Raw genomic sequence first — 17950 nt, forward strand, 5'->3', positions numbered from 1 at the left:
TTAATTTTTATTTTTTATAATGTATATTATTTAGGATGGTGATCGTATTTTAGAGACTTTTATTAAAAATCCACGTATACCGACACTGGAACGTATTTTGCCATATTTGGCTTCTGCTGGGTTCGGGTATATTGCAACAATTATAGGCGGTTGCAAACTCGAACCTGTCCTAATTTCTGCACTGATTGAGAGGTGGAGGCCCGAGACACACACTTTTCACCTTCCATGTGGAGAGGCGACAATTACATTGGAGGATGTCTCTATGCATCTGAGGCTTCCCATCGACGGAAATATGATGTGTGGTATGGCGGATGGTGATTGGCAATCAATGTGCATTGATTATCTTGGAGCTGCTCCGCCAGAGTTTAATGGAGGTAGAATAGCTTTATCTTGGTTGAAAGCTAATTTTGAGGTTTTAAATGAAAATGCTTCAGAGGATCAAGCAAAGGCATGTGCTCGGGCATATATTCTACGAATAATTGGAGGAATATGATGCCCGACAAATCTCGCAACCAGGTGCATTGTATGTGGTTGCGGCATCTGATCGATTTTGATGAAGCTGGAAGATATAGTTGGGGTGCTGTAGTTTTGACATTTCTCTTTAGAGAAATGTGTCGGGCGACGAATTATAAGAAAACTGCTATCGGTGGATGTCTTCTACTTCTACAATCATGGGCGTGGTTCCACATGCCTTTCTTATGCCCGATCGTGAATGAACCATACGTATTCCCCTTATTGTTGAGGTAATTTTCGAACTAAATTTTGATTTAAATATTTTCAATTAAATAGGGTGATATTTAGTTTATATTATATTTCATAGGTGGTCGATGAAAAGAAAGGACCATAAAAGTATACCTACTGGTTAGAGGAAATTCGTTTACTTATTGATACGAAAGCTGGGTCAGAGGTATGTTTTTAAATTTGTTTAATTATTAATATTTTAATTTAAAATGTTAGATATAATTAGAATATTTTATTTATTTGAATTGTATATTTATATTTCAGTTTCAGTGGATACCTTATGCGAGCGATAAAGTGAAAGCTTGCATCCCACCCCATCTTAGTGGGTCATTAGAGGTATGGATATCGGTTATACCTCTTATATGTTATGCTATTATTGAGTGGCATCAAGTTGATCGCGTGCTCCGTCAGTATGGTTGTACGCAATATATTCCTGGAGCTCCTAGGAATTTAGACGACGTGCATAACATAGATAGACGAGGAAAGAAAGATGTTAACTGGGTGGTGAGACACAGAGATTGGATTGCGCTTTGGGAGAACCGATATACACTGTTGGCCCCTCGACAATATTACGCTGAAACTGGTCATATGGTTACAGATAACTATATGGACTGGTTTAATGAAAATGGGAAGCCGTTTCTACTTTCGGTGGAAGCACGAGGGGTTAACATTCCTAGGCGCCGAGAAAGACGTCAACCGTCTCAATATCATCGTCCCCCGACGCGTGGACGGAGAGAAGGCGCTACCGGTTCTGCATCAGTCCACCACAACATCCTTATTCGTCGATGCCGCAGGGGTACATGCCCAGCCCTCCACTTCATATGCCAAGCCCACCAGTTTATATGCCATCTCCGCAGGGATACATTCCGAGCCCGCAGGGTTACATTCCTAGCCCGCCAGGTTACATGCCTAGCCCGCCAGGTTACATGCCTAGCCCGCAGGGTTTTATACCATATGGAGGTGCATATACGACTATGTTTAATGATCCAGCATATGGTTCATATGCATCTTATTTGGCTGGTGGTGCTTCTCCGCAGACACCTCAATCTCCATCTGGATCACATACATCGATGCCAATGTTTCCACAGTTTTCACAGTTCCCGGGGAGCGGTGGGATTGTTACTAGCACTCCTCCAGGGTCGTTATTTTATACAGGCCCTTCAGCCCCTTCAGCGTCATCTACACCAAATGAAGAAAATGCTGCTGATGATGACAGTGAAGATGAGGAGACTGAAGAACAAGTTCCACGAAGAAATCCTCTACGAAATAGACAACCACCGCCATGTGGAACTCATTCGAGAAGACGACATCGGTGATCCAGTTATATTTAATGTTATTTAAATAATTATATTTCAGAATTTTATGTAATTTGGTTATGTTATTTAAATGTTTCATGGTTGTTACATACATATTTTTAATGTTATTTTTTATTCACATTTAACATTAAATGTTTGATAAATGTTTTTAAAATACAAATTATATTATTCGAAATTTAAAATAAAAATAATATTATTCAAATTTAAATTTAAAATATAAATTATAGTATTCAAAATTTAACATTAAATTTCAACTTAATATTCCAATTGTATTCGAAATTAAAAGTTATATTCCAATTATAGTACACAATACTTAAATTGAAATTAAATTTATCCATACATATGATTTTATCATTAACATATATATTAAAACGTATACATTAAAATCAACTTATGTTGAGTTCATCGATCGACGGAATCAGCCAAGAGGGGGGTGAATTGGCAATTTATTCAATGTCACATTTCAATGCTCATTCCATACAATTTCAATGTCACAATCAACTTATCACTTCACATTTATTCAATTTATCCATAACATTTTATCTAATTTATTCAAACTTCACATAACGTTTTAATTTAAGTTATTCTTAACTTGCTGAACTTTCAAAAGAAGTTAAATTTTGGTTATAATTTACCTGATTTACTGATATATCTAGTGTCCCCGAGGGACATGAGTGACATAATAGGGCAATGATAACATATTCTCTGACGAAATAATGGAAGGCGCGCCCCCGGGAACGCGCCTTCATGTGAATAGTGAAATAATAGGTACTGATATATCTAGTGTCCCCGAGGGACATGAGTGACATAATAGGGCAATGATAACATATTCTCTGACGAAATAATGGAAGGCGCCCCCCGGGAACGCGCCTTCATGTGAATAGTGAAATAATAGGTACTGATATATCTAGTGTCCCCGAGGGACATGAGTGACATAATAGGGCAATGATAACATATTCTCTGACGAAATAATGGAAGGCGCGCCCCCGAGAACGCGCCTTCATGTGAATAGTGAAATAATAGGTACTGATATATCTAGTGTCCCGAGGGACATGAGTGACATAATAGGGCAATGATAACATATTCTATGACGAAATAATGGAAGGCGCGCCCCGGGAACGCGCCTTCATGTGAATAGTACTCCGATTATAGACACTATTATGCAACGTATTATAAACTTTCAAAACAAACTTCAGTTCACAATCTTTCAAATTCTCAAATTCCCAAACTCTAAATTCTCAAATTCTCTGAAAATGAGTCGTCTTTCTGCTGTTGTTTTGTATGATGGAGAAATTAAGGAAGCTGAAGAGGGGGTTGTTTTTGAGTCAGATCATTATATCCCCTTAACCTTGAAGAGAAACATCACAATTGAGGAGTTAATCACAAAAATTTCGTTAAAGATTCGTGTAGCAGGCCAGAGAAGACTATCTTCACTTCAGTACAGATTTCCTACTGAACTTTTTTCCGCTCACGTATACATCATTTCAGCTTTCAAATGATGATGATGTTTCTATGATGGTTGATGCTCATATGGGGAGTTCACAATCTCTTATTGAAATGTATGCCACTTTTATTGAGGTTCGTGCAACTCGTGGTCTCTCATATTCCTCTCACTTTGGCATTGCATATCAAACTGATCAAGTTGATAGCCCAACACAACTGATCTGTAATGATTTCACATCATTAATGGCGGATCCAACGCCATATACCATGCCATCAAGTTCAATAGGAAGGCATTCATCTGCAACTGCTTATGATCTCAACCCACGTGGCTTCACCAATAATCCATATGGCAACATCTCTTCTACTTCAAGGGGCAGACATTCATCTGCCAATGTTTTCGACTTACATATGGAAATGCCAACGAGATGACAGTCTATTCACATCCCACATAATACAATGGCCTCAAGTTCAAGGGGAGGACACGCAAGCGGGAACTTATTTGACCTCAACATTGGATTATCGGAGGAACCCTCATCTCCACCAGAAGAACCTCTTCGAGAGCCAGGTGCAGATGGTGCTGAAACGGGATTATTCGTTGAACCTGACTCACCACAGTTTAACGTACATTCTGATGATGACGAGGATGACGTTCCGATAAATACAACACCAGCCGAACTTCCTGCACATATGTATGAGGCTGATTATGATGCAATGTATGAGCCTGAATTTCCAGATCTTCCTGATGTTGGTAACTATAGACTTCAATCATCAGTCAATGACAGTAATTTACATATTGGAATGGAGTTCGCATCGAAGGAGGAAGCAATGATGGCAATAAAGAGTTACAATATTCGTAACTCAGTTCAGTCCCGAGTTGATCGATCTAACACGGAGAAATATGTCTGCTACTGCGTCCAACGTGACAACGGATGTCAATGGATGGTCCGTGTATCAAAGAGGAAGATGAAGAACAACTTATGGGAACTAACCAGATACAACGGTCCTCATACATATTGTGCAACAGGTATAAACCAGGATCATCCCAACTTGGACTCCAACATTATTTGTCAAGCAATCATGCCCATTGTGAAGCAAAGCTCTCATATAGCTGTTGCAGTATTGATTTCTGCTATACAGTCACAATATGGGTACACTGTCTCATATAAAAAAGCGTGGTTGGCAAAACAGAATGCCATTTGCAAACTTCATGGCGAATGGGATTCCTCTTACAACGAGCTGCCCAGTTGGTTTCATGTTGTGCAAAGACTTAATCCTGGGACAATTGTTGAGTTCGAAACTCAACATCATTACGTGAATGATCGAATGGTTCACGATCGCTGCCAATTTTACCGAGTCTTTTGGACTTACCCTCAGTGTATTAATGCAGTCAAGTACTGTAAACCAATTGTCCAAATTGATGGTACTTTCTTGTATGGGAAATACAAGAAAGTTTTATTATTGGCTGTGGTCCAAGATGGAAATCGCAATATTCTTCCTGTTGCGTTTGCCCTCGTTCAAGGAGAAGACACTGAGTCTTGGGCTTTTTTCCTTAAAAATTTACGTTTACATGTTGTCACCAGGGAACGACTATGCATTATTTCAGACCGAGGAGCCGGGATAAAAGCAGCAATGGACTCTTTGGGTACAATGTATAGACCTCCACATGTTCAACATCGTTATTGTGTCCGTCATATTGCTGCAAACTATTACGGAAAATACAAGAAGAACGATGAACGTCAGTTAGTCGTGCGGATGGGTATGTTACTTTTTCCCAATTTTTCTATCAATTTCTTATTACTTATTTATACTTCATATTAACTATTACATATTCCTAATGGCTTAGGTTACGAACTCTTACCTCAAAGGTTGAGTCGATGCTACAAGAGCTGTTTGGCAAAAATAAGAAGGGGTGCGAGTACATTATGGACATCAGCAAAGAAATGTGGACAAATGCATATGACGGGGGGTATCGCTATGGTCATATGACAACAAACTTGGCTGAAACAATAAATTCAACCTTAAAGGGGCACGTCATTTACCAGTCACGGCGTTGGTTAAAACGACTTATTTTCGTTTGGGTCAACTCTTTGCAAAGCTCGGTGGACAAGCTCTTACTTGGATGCAAAACGGACATATTTACCACCCAAGACTAGTAGTTGATTTACAGAAAAAAGTGGCTGCATCAAATGGGATGTTAGTTACAAATTTTTCTCGCACCCGTGAATTGTTTCGTGTAACCGAAATGCCACGTCCGCTGCAAGGGATTGAAGCTAACTCTTTCAGAGTTAATCTGCAAGAGAGGTGGTGCGATTGTGGTTTCTTTCAAGCACTCAAATATCCATGCTCTCATGTCATTGCTGCTTGCTCACATTCGCATTTGGACTACAAAAATTATGTTGATCCCGTATACCAACTTTCACAAGTATTCAAGGTATATGAATTTGAGTTTCCGCCCATAGGAAACGAAAGAGACCCAAATGAGATTAAAACTTGGCTTACAATTGTACCAGATCCATTGCTATTGAGGGACTCAGGTCGTCCAAAATCTACTAGAATACATTGTGATATGGATATTCGGGAGAAGTCAATAGAACAAAAACGATGTGGGCATTGTAGAAACATCGGGCACAATAGAAAAAAATGTCCAGCTCTGTTATCATCATATAACCGTTAACTCTTATGTAATTAATATTGTATTTAAATGAATGTTTTTGTTTCTAATAATTTAATGTTATTGCATTTATATAATTTGTCAATGTATGTACACCTAAATAATTTTTTTTAACTTTTAAATACATAAATATATTTAATATATTTATTTAATATAATAATTAATATTATTAGTTATAATTTTTTTTTAAAATATAATAATAATTCCACCTTCTAAGTAGAGAAAAATATTAAATTAAACAAATTAAAAGTTATTAAAAAATTTATGTATACGATGACACATTTCATGTTCTGATTTAAGGATTAAATTTATTAAATTAAATTTTCAATAAGACTAATTTTATAAAATATGTAAGTCTTGAAGATTAAATATGTAATTATACTAATTTATTAACTTATGCATCAATATTTTCGTTAAATATTGATATGAGATGACTAGATTGATAACATTTAAATAATTAACTGATAAAATTAATAGATCGATAATCAAAATCAAAAATAAAAATAATAATATAACCATATGTGTAATATTATAATTTCATACATTTTCCCTATAACTACAATAAAGTCAAAACTGGTTTTCATATATTGTTATATCATATTAATGTAGATAATTCACTCCACCTTTAACACACATTAACAAAATACATTTAATAATTCTTACATTATAATCGAAACATTTTACATAATATATTATTAATTTATAATAATAATAAAAATAAACTATTTATTATAAAACAAAATACGTGTCTGCTGAGTTGGCAAAGGCGCGTCCCCGGGGACGCGCCTTCCACACGTGACATCCAACTCAGCGAAAACGCGGGTAAAGCGCGTCCCCGGGGACGCGCCTTTGCCAACTCAGTAGAAAGGGTGCTACTTCTGGAAATATTGGTCAAACTGTGTCAGAAAGAGAAAATTTAAAACAAACGGTGTCAGTTATGTAATTTAGCCGCTTAAGATCCTTGTTCGGATTCACCACGCACACACTCGAGGAAGCCAGTCGGGACCAGATCACACCACAACATTATCTTCTTCACCGTCCTACCTTCGTCAACTATATCAATGCCTACATTTTTCTGCTTCATCACATGTACCCTCAATTGCAAGTCTGTAATTACATCCTTCCTTCGACTTGACTATAATCTATTGATATAATTGTTATTAATTTCATCATCAATTAAATTTATTATTTGACAATAAAATTTACCCATTTATAAATCTATCAATCTTAAGATAATGTTAATCACTCTTAGGATGAGCATGAGTCGATTTGGGTCAAATTTTTTGCTCACCTAACCCGACACGAGAACAATGACTATTCCACTTGAAATCCGACCCAACATGCATAATATATATCTTCCACCCGTCCCGAACCCGACCCGACATTTTGAGATAAAATCCGACCCGACCTGAAATAATAATAAAAATAGTGACTTAATTAAAAATAATAATATATAGAGAGATATTATTGTAATTATTCCAAATATATAAGATAAGGTTATATTTTTTCGGGTCGGGTATTTTTCATCCTAAACCCGAATTCGACCCGACCCAAACACCACCTTTAAAAAAACTGACTCGACCCAAACCCAAAATTAAAAAAAACCATCGAATTCGAGTCTCATATCCATCCCTAATCACTTTACAGTCTAATGTTAGGGATACGTACCTTTACAAACAAAATTAAAAAATTAAAATCATACTTTTATTATTTATCTTCTTCTTCAATTTGTTTTCCTTTACCTTTCTCAGGATCATTGATTATAACTCTATACCTAACTTAAAGAAAATGTACCATCTAAGACCACCACATCCCTTTTTCAAACTATTAACGATAACACTTATTTATTCGTGTTGCTATCTTAAAGAGTCTTAGAAAATATAACATAATGTATAAATTATTTTTTGTAGCTGTTTTATATGTTTTTAATTAATTTTAAGTGTTTATATATATATATATATATATTGTGTATGCTATAATGAATTTGAATATTTTATTGAAAGTAAACTTGAATAACGGTTTAAATTCGAGCATTGTGCATACTTTTGATCATAGCTTATGATCAAAATATCGAATTAAGACGTACCATACACCTTTGAAAGCTAAATGCGACAAAAGAAAAAATTATGAAGACCTTGAGACCTAATTCCGATAGAAAGATTGTAAAAATCATGACCAAATGTCAATAATCTTTCATTAAAGAGACAATAAATCACTTGTATCATTCTTTTTAAGCGTGGTTGAGTATAAATTAAATGCGTAATTCATTTTACGTGGTAGTGGTTGAATCAGAAATCTAAAAATAAAGTTCATAATTTTTAATTTTTTTAACAAAATGAGTTTATTTATTTATTTTCTTCTTCCCTTGATATATTAAATTATATTTAATAATTTATTCAAAATAATGAATATGCATTTTACCCCTTAAGAGACTAAATTCATTCACCCCTGTTATATAGGTATGCGATCTTATTTGAATCAACCATGTTTATATGTTTGTTGATTGAATCGGATCTTTTCTAATTCTTAATATTATTGATAAATCAAATCTTAATGTCATATATTTTGGTTTTTTTAATTTTAAAGTTAAATCTATTAATTAATTAATTCAAATCGAATAATATCAAGATTCAAATCATTTATATAAAGCACCAAATAATAATCTTTATTAAAGACACGGTCAATGCAAGAAGAGATTTAAATCGTGATATAAAAAATAGAGTAGTTGTGAAGCAAAGGGGCAGGAGAGGTAGTGGGACGGCTCACCGGTCATTAGGCCCCAAGGACCCACACACATATAAGCACAGCTGATGCTGAGCTTGATCTTCAATGCCAGATTAAGAGAGGATTAGTAAATTATCCATTTATTCCACGTCTCTATTGACTTATAATTTGCTTTCTCATCCAACCAACATTAACACCAATTCAGGATTCCATCTCTTGATTAAGAAAGTGTCTTTATTTCCAATCATGTGGACGAAAGGTGGGTCATCAACTCATTCTCCTTTTTCAAACGCCCTCCTCCTTGCTCTCGGTTTCAGATTCTTGGCCTAAAATCTGATTGGATTTGAAAATTTGACTTGAGTTTCCTACATTCAATTCGATTCAAACCCCTAATTCATCCATTTTTAAGTTGATCTTTTGATTAGATTTGATTCGTATGCTCTTCTAACACGATAAAATATTTATGCAATTTCAATTCTTATTTTTAACAACAAATTTACTCCATTTATAATTTAATCCCTCAATTTTACATTCTATTCAATTTGGTTTATTACATGTCAATGGGGCCGGAGGCATAGGCACCTAATGTGATCAAGGCCCCTCAACTCCAGCCAGCAAATCTTACTAACAGTATGGTACATTGCAAGGAAATCAAAAACTTTACTCTTTTGGTCACTTCAACCAAATTGAAACCAACATGAGACCTAACAGTGAGGTGCTCAAAAGTTGAAACCATAACCAGAGATAGACTGGGGGTTGGCAGACAGTTCAATGGAATTAAGGAGAGGATCACACAATGAAACATAAGAAAGTAAATAGAATTCTAATATTACAAAGCACAAAGAGACAACAACCGGATCACGAGCACAAAAAAATCCCCACAACGAGTAAGTGTTTTGTGAACATATTTGAACATATTGCAGAACAACATATCATCACAGAAGAAACAATTAAAAGGGAACGAAAACTAGAAATCATAATACAAAAGGTAGGCAAAGAAATGTTATCTATTTTATATGTGGAGAAATCAATGAGTATAGTAATACCCAGCTGGTGGTCCCATTCCGTTGACCGGTGGCATTCCGTAAGGCATCACTGGCATAGGTCCAGGTCCATAGTATCCAGGGTTACTGATTTTGGCCAAACTAGCTTGACCTTGCATCCCATCCTTCGAATATTGCTGCCATACTTGCTGCTCCCGGACAAGCAGATGTTGTTTCTTCTCCATGTCAGCCATTTGTACATAAGACGGAGGAGGAACGCTCAAAGATGCGGCGAACGGGTCTTGATTGACATTCTGAACTGTTCCATCAGGTGCTGGAAGGGCTAAAACTTGTGTCGTGGTCTTCCCCGGGCCTGGCAATGCCACACTACTCGCACTCCCCCCACTCAGCTGTGCAGTACTAACATGCTGCCTTACTATTCCCTGATCATACATGCCATTCAACAATAATGGATCAAGGCCACCACCCAAAGCTGCCTTCTGCCTTGACAAATTACTAGCTGTCTCAACCAAAGCCAACTCCCAATCTTCCTTCCCTGGCTCAGCAGCAGGGTTTTGCCAAGCCGATGTCACTTCAGGCCCATTCGATGGGAAAGCTTCCCATGATCCATTACCGTTATTAGCCGGGCCATTAAATAAAGCCAAAGCCAGTTTGTTCCCCTGATCATCAGCTGTGACATTATCGTCCCTCAAGTTCACTAAATCCTCCTGCGGCTCCGGGGCTTTAACGGGTTCAGGCTCTGGCGGTGGCGGTGGAGTGTAGCTTTCTGGAGCAGGTAGGGCCTTTATTTCATTCATATCTGGTGCCAGCTCTTCCTCTTTAGGCGGAGGAGGAAGCTCTTTCCTCTCCGGACTCTTCGGCCTCTTAGATCTGTCCCTCACAAATTCCTCCAGTGTTTCCAACAACTTACCGGTAATCCTTTGCACCTCAGGATACTCTGATGATCTAGCCACGCCTGTATCCTTACACCAATTATAAAATGCAATTAACTCGTTGATCTGCTTTGATGCACTTGCATATGCATCGAATGCCTTCACACAATCTGGATACTCCATATCAAAAAATCTATCAAGCAGCACAGCCAAAACCTCGCAAATATCCGCATATAACTGAAAACTCTCCCTCACAATGGGATATAAAGCAATCAAGATCATCCTACTATTCTTTGCCAATCCTGTAGGCCGACATGACAAGAACCGATCTAACAACTTCTGCAAGTGACCCATCTTCCCGAAAATCCTCTCAGGAGTCATCTCCCTCAATGGAGTCACTGTTTTCTTCTCCTCTTTTCCGTCTCTCCCTGCTGCCTCACTCATATCACCATAAGACCTCGTTCTCCTTGGCATACCATAATTACCATATCCATTGTCACCTCTGGAATCTCCATAATCATATTCGTATGTCCTCGGTGGCGGTGACCGGGAGTCATCTCGTCCACCATATCTATCATCATATGGCCTCGGTGGTGGTGATTGGAAATTATCTCGTCCACCGTATCTATCAACATTACCCCCGTGGCTACTTCCCCCAGCACCACTACCGCCGCCGCTTTTCCTATCGAAAAGCATCAGTTCAAGTCTTTGATCCAAATACATGGCATAAGTTCTTATAAAAGCAGAGTGATCCCACGAACTCGAGTGAGCCTCATCTCTAAAGTCCGACATATTCAACAGCCTCGTACCTCTCCTGGTAGCATACAAGATCTCTTCTTGAAACAGCGAATCTCCCTCATTCAACAGCCTATGAACAAGCACCAGTGCTTTGAGCGCCACGATCCAGTTACGAGTCTTACCTAGCCGTTTTGACACCGCCGAGACGCAGGCGTGGACGTACCCGCGTGAGTAAGAGGTCAAATTAAGGATCTCACGTATGTACTTCTCACCGGCAGGGTCATCGTCGTGGCTCGTCGCTTTCACAACCGCCACCTCGAGGTCTGGCGCCATGTTGCTAGCTACCTTCGCTAGACCTATGCTGGTTTGGTCTTTAACGGCCCCGATCGCTTTCTGAATCGTGCTCGGCATCTTGACCGTCCGATTTCAAACCAAAATCTTCTCCTCCGTTCTTCCTTTGAAAATTATCCAACGGTAATTTCAGTTTAAAATGTTCAACTCCAAAGTAGAAATCTAACAAAATTTAATTAACTAACTCTAATTCTTATAAAAAAAATTAACTAACTCTAATTAAGGTCAATTAAACCATTAATGAACTCCAACTATAAACGATAACATAAATCTGAAAAAAAATATAAAGAAGGCTTATACCTTCTAGATATACGGTGTACGGTGTATAGCGTACGGCGGTGAACAGGCGGTGAGTCGCGGCGGCGCCGGTTTACTTTTTTAAAAGATTCTCTCTTCTGTGAATGAAAAAAGAGTGGAGGAAAGGCGGAGGATGTGAAGGAGAAATAAAAGGCTAGATTTAAATAGTGGGTTTGAGGTACGGAGACGTGGAGGAATCAGAACCGTCGGATCGTGGTGGATGCAAGAGATCTGGTGAGAGGTTGCTGTTTGAGTGGAGGTATGGGAAGGTCAGTGTTGCTGTCTGAAAGAAACCACGAAATGTTCTCTCCTGTGCGTTGGATTAGAGAACAAATGGAGAGAGATAAAGATTGGGTTTTGATTACATGCTTTGCGGCTTTTTTTAAACTTATGCAATCACCGACATTTGATGTGATTTTATATAAATTTAAGCGAAAATTACACTAAACACCACTGTAGTTTAGGCATTGTATTATTTATATTATTAAACGTTTAGTTACTTTAATCAAAGCATTAAACTTTCATTTTCATTTTAGTTATATCATTAAGTAGTTAACTCGATAATGACACGATGACATAGATAAGGGCCGCTGACATGGATATCATACTAAAACAATATCATTTTGATCGAGCTATTTGAATGTTCAAAATGATATTATCTTAATGAAAAAAAAATCGAAAAAAAAATCAACAAACGCATCTAAAGAAATTTCATTCACATTACTCATTGTGGATCGCCTGGGTGAAAGCTTATTGTTTCCAATCTGCGAATTATTGGGAAGCAGTCTGTAAACCCCACTACAGCTGGATTTTGGCTAAACTTTTGAGGCTGCGAGATCTTGCTTGTAATATGTTTTCTCCTGGTACTAATTTGCGCCTTATTAATGGCAAATGGGTATGGGATTGTATTAGAGTTAGAAGGGAGAAGGTGAGTTCGCATAAGCTTATCTGGTTCCCGTCCCATATTCCCAAATTCTCCTTAATCTCGTGGATGGCCATCCTCGATTGGTTGCCAACTAAAGACAGGCTTTCCCGTTTTGGTTTAGCTGTTGATGTTGCTTGTTTGGTATGTGGTTCGGACTCTGAATCAAGGGATCGCTTATTTGCTGCTTGTCCTTTTGCTATGGATGTTTGGAACACTGTTCTAAGCCTTTGTGGTACTCGTTGTGCTGCTCTTACCTGGGATCAGCGCCTTAGCTGGATGGTTGGAAACCTGAAGGGCAAAACTTTTCGGGTACGGATTCTAAAACTTGCTTGGACTAGTTTTTTGTATTATATTTGGGAAGAGCGTAACTATAGGTATTTTAGAGGCATCTCAAGCTCAAGTGAGGTAATTGTAAAAAGAATTAAGGAGGCAGTGAAAGCAAAATTGTATAGCCTTAGTTTACATAGAGTAGATGATGGTAATAGATTCTTGTACATAAACTGGGAACTGTTTTAGTTTGTGACAGTTTCATTTTGTAGCAGCTAAGCTGCGGTTTTTTTTGGATGGAATATAATTTACTTATCCAAAAAAAAAATTCATTCACATTTTAAGATTTTCAGATAATTTTAATATTTTAGTTTTATATATCTTTTTACCATTATTTGTATTATTATTGTAACATTCTTGATAACATAAAGTTATAAATTAAGAGACCGAAATTAAAAAGAATATTGCAATTACATATGGAAAGTGGAGGACAGACTACAGAGGTTTGTTTGTAGAGTAATGCTTCTTGAAAAGCAAAAGGAATTTAAAAGGAAAAACACTATTATTAAAGTGAAAGGGAGGCCGAATGTTCTATACCACCAAGTAAAGTGCTCATTCGCCCATCAATACTATAGAATAATATATGTTACGCTACACATGCCAATTCCACAATCCACATTTTGGGTTTTTTAATCGATTTAATCTAGTTCACTCCATTCATGACATTATAATATAAATATTAAATGTTGTTTAAGAGGGGTAATGTCTTATCCGTCTAAACCAAAATTCATAAAACTATAATTCACTTATCTCTAAAATTTTAAATCTTTGGTCTATAATCCCTAAATCTCACATGTTGTCATCGAAATTAGTCACAATCGACCTCTTTCGTGAATGGTGCATGCTGAATAATGATCAACAATATAAAGGGAAGAAGGAGAAGGCGACAATGTTAGTTTCACGATAGGTGCAAGTAAGTAGTCGACAATGGGGAGAGAAGCAAACATGAGTGAGAAATGGGGGTACACCAATAATATGTTGTGATGAAGAGTCTGACCGACGACGAGTTTTCAACGAAAGGGAAAGGAGTGGTTGGAGTAGAAAGGATTAGAAAGGATTAGAGATTTGTGTACCATAGGCTTAGGAATTTACGGGTTAAGGAGATTTATGTATTTAAGTTTAGGGATTTTGGGGATTGGGGCAACGATGAGAGAGGAGTAGAAAGGATTAGAAAGGATTAGAGATTTGTGTACCATAGGCTTAGGAATTTACGGGTTAAGGAGATTTATGTATTTAAGTTTAGGGATTTTGGGGATTGGGGCAACGATGAGAGAATGACCAATTATAGGAGCCCGATGACAAATGGATCGAAGCTCGACATTGACGATTTAGGATTAAAGTTTAAGATTTTTTTATAGAATTTTAGAGAAATTTAATTTTTTTTAAAAATAAATATTTCAAAATTTTATAGATACACTACATGTTAATTTTAAGCAGTTGACGAATTTTTTAATAGTTGTGATAGAATTGACCTTAAAATGATAATTTTTAAAACGTTAGGCTCCTACTCTGACAAAAAAAAATTAAATTGTATAATTTAAATATTTATTTTCAATTAAACCTATTTTTAATTCAATTAAAATAATATTATTTAAACCTTCATGCCGTCACAATGACAAAAAGTGCCTTCGGCAAAACTGCCCAAATAATGTGGTTTGGGATCTTTTTCCCCAGAATAATCCACTTTCCGTATTATTTCCCCAACTAGAGTGTTTTCTATAGTCTTTAGGAAACCTCGGCGTCTTCAGGTTAACTATGAAGACTACGATTTCTCCGCGTCTTAACCAGGAAGACTTTCTCGGCGTCTTCAAGTAATCTTCAGGCAACTCAGAAGACTTCTGGAAATCATGGCGTCTTCTTTATTTTCTGAACCAAAGCAGCAAAATCTGCTGCATGGCGTGCAAAACAGCGTTGCATGCATGCATGCGTTGGGGACCGGGATGAATAATGGAGCACCGGGAAGCAGCGAAGCTATCCATGTCCAACTGTGGTCCCTCATCGTCAGCTGCCACCCACGCAATGAGAAAGAGAGAAAGAAATACAGGGTTATAAAACCCCAAAATCAAGCTACTATTGTAACATCCTCCATGCCGGGTTAGTGATTAATTTGCAAAGTTTCAACATTTGGTGATTAAAGTAGAACAATTATATAGTTTAAAAATAAAGGTTGGTAAATATGAGATTAAGGTGAGGACCAAATGGTCATTTGCAAGGGGAATTTTTAATTAAATAAAATGCTATGGGGTATATGAGAACACGTGTATTCCAGAACCTCCCATTTCTTCTCCCTTCTTCCTCATTTTCTTCTCTTCCTTCTCTCAACGTTGGGCTTGCATTTAAGGTAAGAATCTGAACTTGATAGTTTCTTTGATGTTTTATGATTGGAAATGAAAGCTTGGATGTTATATAAGCTAAAGGAAAGCTTATATGACATTAAAACAACAAGATTAGGGTTTTAGAGATAGATTTGGAAAATGAGTTTATAGATGAGATTTTGATATGGATGAGGTTTTGATGTTTGAATCAGAATTTTGACTTGTCAATAAGCTAATTAAGAAGTATGAGGGGTTAGAATTCAAATTAGAACATATTGGAATTTGAGTTGGATTCTTAAATGCTACATGGAGAATTAGATTTCTAAGTTTTAGAGGTATTTAATGGATAATAATTAGTTTAAGTAAGTGTATGAGAGCTAAGAGTAGTAAAGGGATTGAAATATGTATGTTTGAGTTGAAATTAGATGATTTTCGGGCTAAAAATAGGATTTATGGGTTAGGGGAATCGGTACCCATTCAAGGGGAACCGATACCCCTTCAACGAATATGATTTCCAGTATGCTAGAGGGGAATCGGTACCCCCAGGGGGGGAACCGATACCCCCTCATCGTTTATGAATTCCAGATTGCTTAAGGGGAATCGATACCCCAGGGGGGGGAACCGATTCCCCCATGAGAAAAAGAAGAAGAAAGAAAAGAAAGCAAGACTAAGCTATTAATTCTTTTAATTAGTAAGCTATTAAAGATTAATTTCAAGACACAGACGTCTGATGATCATCTTAAAAAAAATTATGTTTATGTAGATACCGAGCCTACTCGAGTTCGGGAACAATCTACAAGTAGGATCGATCGAGGAAAAGGCAAAGAAGTATAGGTGAGTGCATATGCATAGCATGAATACAGTAGTATATTCAGTTCTAGACTTGTGATAAGTCTAGATTCCATATTTTGACACATGATTACATTCCATATTATGATACATGACATGAATTTGTATTAAATGTATTACATGACATGAATTCATCTTATATGTATTACATGACATGAATATGCAGAAAAGTTCTATGCACTATGTGATAAAAGTATGTAAATGATATGCCTATGTGTTAAGGTATGGAAATACTATGTCTACGCGATATGAACTACGGGAAATGTATAAGCCCATGTTATGTAGATGAGAACTATAGGTATAGTTGGCATGCCAAGGGTAGAGGGTATACTCGGTTCTTTAGGACATATGTATATCCTTTGGAACCTGTGTGAAGTCTTGAAAGACACATACTTGATCCATAGTATATGTATATGATTCTTAAAGGATTCTACGTGGTCCTTATGGACAAAATTCTACGGGCACTTCGGTGCATTTATACGAGCTGTGGTGACAGCATAGTGCACAACCTCACATTACTCAAATACCTTAGGTTCTCAATATGCTATCATGGGCCAATAAGCTTATTAATACTGAATAATGAATGTTACAGTCATACGCTTACAGGTATGGATATTGTTAAAGTATACTACATTGATTAGTTACATGTTTGCATCTCATCTCATATGATCCTGACATATTCATTACAATACATTGCCTTATTATTGTTGCCTCACTAAGTCGATGACTTAGCGTGTGAGTGTTTCACACGTAGGATCCGAGAAAAATAGAAGAGACAGGTGAAGCAGCTTGACAGTATTACTCCTGCAACCATCAGATCAGAAGCAACTTATCAGTAGGTTATTTTGTTATGTAAATAGCAGTTGGCATGTAATTAAAGAGTTAAGTTGTGTATGCTCTGAATATTTTTGTAAACTTATATTACAGTATGTATATTATTGTATTTTCTTAATACAAGTCCCAATATTTTACTATTATTTATTAAGAGGGTGTTTTAAAGTCAATGTAGTATCTCTGACTCATATCCGGGTCGGGTATGGGTTGGGGGTGTTACATTTAATGGTATCAGAGCTATGGTTTAGCCGATTCTAGGCATAAACCAGAGTCTATGGAGTCTTTAAATGGAATACATGCCAACAAATGGTGATAACTTCTGATCTGGTATAGTATGAGTATGCTGTTTTGCTAATAGAACAATGTGTATATTCTTATTAGATGTCCGGACATAATAGCTCCCGAAGTGAAGCGGGAGAAGATAGACATGCTGAAAGCAGTAATTCACCTGCCCTGGCCAGGCAAGGTGAAGAACAGGCATCTCAAGGAGTGCCTGTGCAAGATCAAGATACGTTCTTCAGAACGTTAGACGCTATTCTGACG

General features: G+C 37.1%; 3 protein-coding genes across 4 annotated transcripts in view; 1 reads left to right on the forward strand and 2 right to left on the reverse strand.

Annotated features, from left to right (window-relative positions):
- LOC120149928 (putative clathrin assembly protein At2g25430) overlaps positions 1–12247 on the reverse strand; it is an 80086-nt gene extending 67839 nt beyond the window's left edge. The window contains 1 exon segment of the mRNA XM_039162638.1: positions 12161–12247. The gene's annotated coding sequence lies outside the window, so the exon portion shown is untranslated.
- On the reverse strand, positions 9696–12277 carry LOC120149929 (putative clathrin assembly protein At2g25430). Of its 2 annotated transcripts, none has more exons than XM_039162640.1 (2): positions 12156–12277; positions 9696–12024 (listed from the first exon to the last, which is right to left on the reverse strand). In XM_039162640.1, the coding sequence occupies exon 2, from the start codon at positions 11918–11920 to the stop codon at positions 9923–9925; it is 1998 nt and encodes a 665-aa protein (XP_039018571.1). In that variant the 5' UTR covers positions 11921–12024; positions 12156–12277; the 3' UTR covers positions 9696–9922. The 2 variants fall into 2 exon arrangements, with proteins under 2 accessions (XP_039018571.1, XP_039018570.1); XM_039162639.1 differs by having other exon boundaries at positions 9696–12022; positions 12161–12246.
- An 871-nt stretch (positions 12278–13148) lies between these two features.
- On the forward strand, positions 13149–13598 carry LOC120150000. The gene has a single exon (XM_039162699.1). The coding sequence runs from the start codon at positions 13149–13151 to the stop codon at positions 13596–13598; it is 450 nt and encodes a 149-aa protein (XP_039018630.1).
- Positions 13599–17950: the final 4352 nt, after the last annotated feature.

Source organism: Hibiscus syriacus, unplaced genomic scaffold, assembly GCF_006381635.1.
Source record: "Hibiscus syriacus cultivar Baekdansim isolate YM2019G1 unplaced genomic scaffold, ASM638163v2 tig00111013_pilon, whole genome shotgun sequence".
Taxonomy (NCBI): Eukaryota; Viridiplantae; Streptophyta; class Magnoliopsida; order Malvales; family Malvaceae; genus Hibiscus; species Hibiscus syriacus.